The sequence below is a fragment of the Tigriopus californicus genome, chromosome 9 (assembly GCF_007210705.1).
Source record: "Tigriopus californicus strain San Diego chromosome 9, Tcal_SD_v2.1, whole genome shotgun sequence".
Lineage (NCBI taxonomy): Eukaryota > Metazoa > Arthropoda > Copepoda > Harpacticoida > Harpacticidae > Tigriopus > Tigriopus californicus.
In genome coordinates, this window is record NC_081448.1 from 5,673,579 (window position 1) to 5,676,915 (window position 3,337).

General features: G+C 38.1%; 1 protein-coding gene across 1 annotated transcript; it reads right to left on the reverse strand.

Moving 5' to 3' along the window:
* Positions 1-1,032: 1,032 nt before the first annotated feature.
* On the reverse strand, positions 1,033-2,797 carry LOC131887052 (hydroxylysine kinase-like). Its single transcript, XM_059235542.1, has one exon. The coding sequence runs from the start codon at positions 2,711-2,713 to the stop codon at positions 1,568-1,570; it is 1,146 nt and encodes a 381-aa protein (XP_059091525.1). The 5' UTR covers positions 2,714-2,797; the 3' UTR covers positions 1,033-1,567.
* Between the last annotated feature and the right edge of the window lie 540 nt (positions 2,798-3,337).

Genomic DNA, 3,337 nt, shown 5'->3' on the forward strand with positions numbered 1-3,337 from the left:
TCTACCTACCTTACTGCTACTTCTGTGTGTCCCCTAAAGTGTAGTTTAACCCTAATTGGATCCCATTTGGGCCCTAATTAGCTCATCATGATTACAAAAGGAACAACAGATGTTTTACAATGAACAAGGAACGAAAGCGCTCTGGTATTGGGAGTGTGGGGGAGCGTAGTGTGGGGGAGTGTAGAAACACTAAATGTTGGGCCAAGGACACTTCAAAAACTTCGATCAAAGGAACCTTTGCAGTGTCAACAAGAAAGGGGCTAGTTTGTGAGATGTTGATCACAAATTTGTCACTTTAATGTGCTGAAAATGGTGTCGTCCAAATGCACAAATGCATCATTACCAAGTTTTCTGGCAACCTTCAATTTGAAATTGGATTTGATCCCATCACTATGGGACATTGAAACAGGAAAGGAAGATGACGTCATCTTCAACTCTTGAGAGCTTGCTCCTAGTGACGAGGCTTAATAGCTCTTTGTTAAAGGATTGAATTAAAGTTTAAGTTCTTTTACCCATTAAAAGAATGGTTCATGTAGCAGTGAAATACGTACACTGAACTGTCTCAGTTTTACCAATGAACATGCATAACAACTTCTTCTTAGAAGAAAAAAACTGTTTTTGGGCTTACTTTTGTTTGTTTATAATTTTCTATTTTCACGACAGACTTTTTGAAACCTTAAGAGGGTTTTAAGTCTATTATTGAGATTTGTATCTTGCTTTTTAGTACCCCCTCTGTATTGAAAAGTGCCCCAGTGGCCTCCCAAAATTTGTGCTGACTTCATTATGCAGCTGGTATTGCCATGTCCCAATTATTCCTTGTTTTGTTGTCTATTGGTTGGTTGTTGTTTTGGGTGTCATTTCATAAAATGACTGGTATGATTTATAACGATGGCTCGAACCATGACCTCTTGATGCTCATGTATGAATTTCATATTTCGATGTGGCCTTTAAACCTGAATCGCAATTGCAGTTGGGGCAGAATAAACGTGTGTTCTACTGATAACGGCTGGTCTGTAATTAAACAAACCGGTATATTTCATGGTATAGTTCCTTCCACATACCAAAGTTGTTCCATAGCGATTGAAGCAGAACAAAATGAACTGTTCGAAACAGACAAACTCTTTTTCCAATAGATTTATTTCTTAAATTATTGTATTCGTGGAATGTAAACATTCCCCATTTTGGTTACAAATCTGCAGTTTTAAGAATAGATTTCACAACAAAGTATTGCATTCTGAATTTTACTTACTTGCTACTTCAGTACTTATCCCCAAACCATTCAAAATGGAAAGCAAAATCTTGAAACTTGAAAAGTCTTTTTTGTGCATAAAATAGTGTCGTAAAAAGCTTTAGAAAATTGCAAGACACAAGGAGAAACACAAGCAAAAAACAGTTTGAAATTGAAAATTTCTTGAATACTTCATAAAAATATATTTTGGCTTCGGACCTCGCAACTGAAGCATAACTTGTTGCCAGCTAGTATCAAGTACGCGCAACAAATAAAAGTTTCAAAAGCTTGGATGTCATTGGTCACTTTTGTCGGTGAAAAAATTGCAAAAATTCAAGTTCAATTTTGATACTCAGAAACAATTTGCTGCCAATCTTTCATCAATTGTTCCTTCGGAAAACACCAAAATTCTTCAACAACTTTCCAGCCGGTCTTAGCCGACAATAATAAGTATTCATTGGTAGGATTTTGTCGATATGAATAGGCTCCCAAAATCAAAGCTTGAGCAAATCTGCTTGCTATGCAAGTCCTCAAAAGATCCATCTCCAATCTTGGAATTTTTCGATGCTTTATGTAGCCAGCTATGACATGTCCACCCGTTTGATTGGGATGAACTGCTGAATGTTTAAGCATCATATACATAATTGTGATTGCCAATTCAAATAGAAGGGGATTCTTTTGAGAGTCGCCGAAATCGATGACAGATACTATGTCATATTGAAGAGGGTTATCTGATCGTTGTTTGACCACAATGTTATGATCGTTTACATCCCCATGGATAATACCCTCTTCCAGTTCTGGTAAACGGGGAAGAACTTCTCGCTTGAATGTTTCAATGATATCAGTCATTAAGGTGACGCGGTCAGGGTCCTCCACAACGTGCAAAACTGAACTTAATTTGGGAACATTGGTAAGAGACCAACTCAAATATCGAGTGTCGTAAGCGGAATGGTGGAACGACTTCAGTGATTGATCCATTCGACCTACATATTGTCCGCATTGAAAGAAATTATCCACAGTCCAAGGATCAATTTCATATAACGTCTTTCCGGGAATGAATCTAAGTACCCTGATCATGTTTCGACCCATCGGCTTCTCTTCCAAATCATCATCAGTAGACAAAAACTTTAACTCCTCCAAGCTGTTGTATTGTCCACGCTTATTAAGAATAGGCAATGAAACTTCAAATCCATCTCTATGAAAATGAAACATCAATTCTTTTTGGGCGTCGAATAGTGCACTGTCTTGAGAATCTTTGCTGTTGGCGATTTTGAGAACATATCCATGTTCCCAAAGAGAGGCTAAATATGGATTCCCCTCTACAGAGACTGGCTTAAACCAAAAGTTTTGATCGTCAAAACCATTGAGTTCTTTGACTTTCTGGGTTTGCAGTCCATAGAGAGTTTGAATCAAATTGACAACCTTGTACTCGCTGACGTTGGGTTTGACATATTCGCTGAGTTTGATGGTTCCAACCTCACCCATGATTTTGATGTCCTATATGAATCTATAGTAGCAATACTGATACCGGATGGGTTTCCACTACACTATGATGTATGCGTAGTTGACTGAATGAGCACGGATTGCAAGTGTTTGCAACAACGCGTATCAATTAAAGCACAATTTTCATTTTTCACTTCCCCCTCTTTATGTCAACTTGGAGTCAAGGTAATTGCTCGACCACCTGGCAAAACGCACACTTTTGGAACAAAAAATTGGACGGAAAAAGTGGAATGTTGTGCTAGAAACGCGAAACAACAAAAAGCAAGAGAATACTGAATCTATTGAGCAAACGTTCTAGAATTTTTTTATGGGCCATGAACCACTGGAAAATGGACAGGGATACCGGGGTCGAGAATTGTCATTTTGGAATCGGGTAAACGTATTGTGTTATTCTTTTTTTGAGACGAGTACCAGATCGCTAAATCTACACATTCTAATTTTTAACTCAATGGAACCACTAAATGAAAAGAGATGCTCCTTCAAAATAATGGAAAGTTCGATGAGCATATCCAGCTGAAGGTGGGTAAGGCTTTTCAAATGTGTGGTTGGATATATCGCACGTTTAAGTCCAGAGATAGCATCACGATGCTAACTCTGTACAAGTCG

What these genes read in the sequence shown, in the direction of transcription:
- LOC131887052 (XM_059235542.1), bottom strand. Translation starts at nt 2,713, where the DNA reads ATGGGTGAGGTTGGAACCATCAAACTCAGCGAATATGTCAAACCCAAC.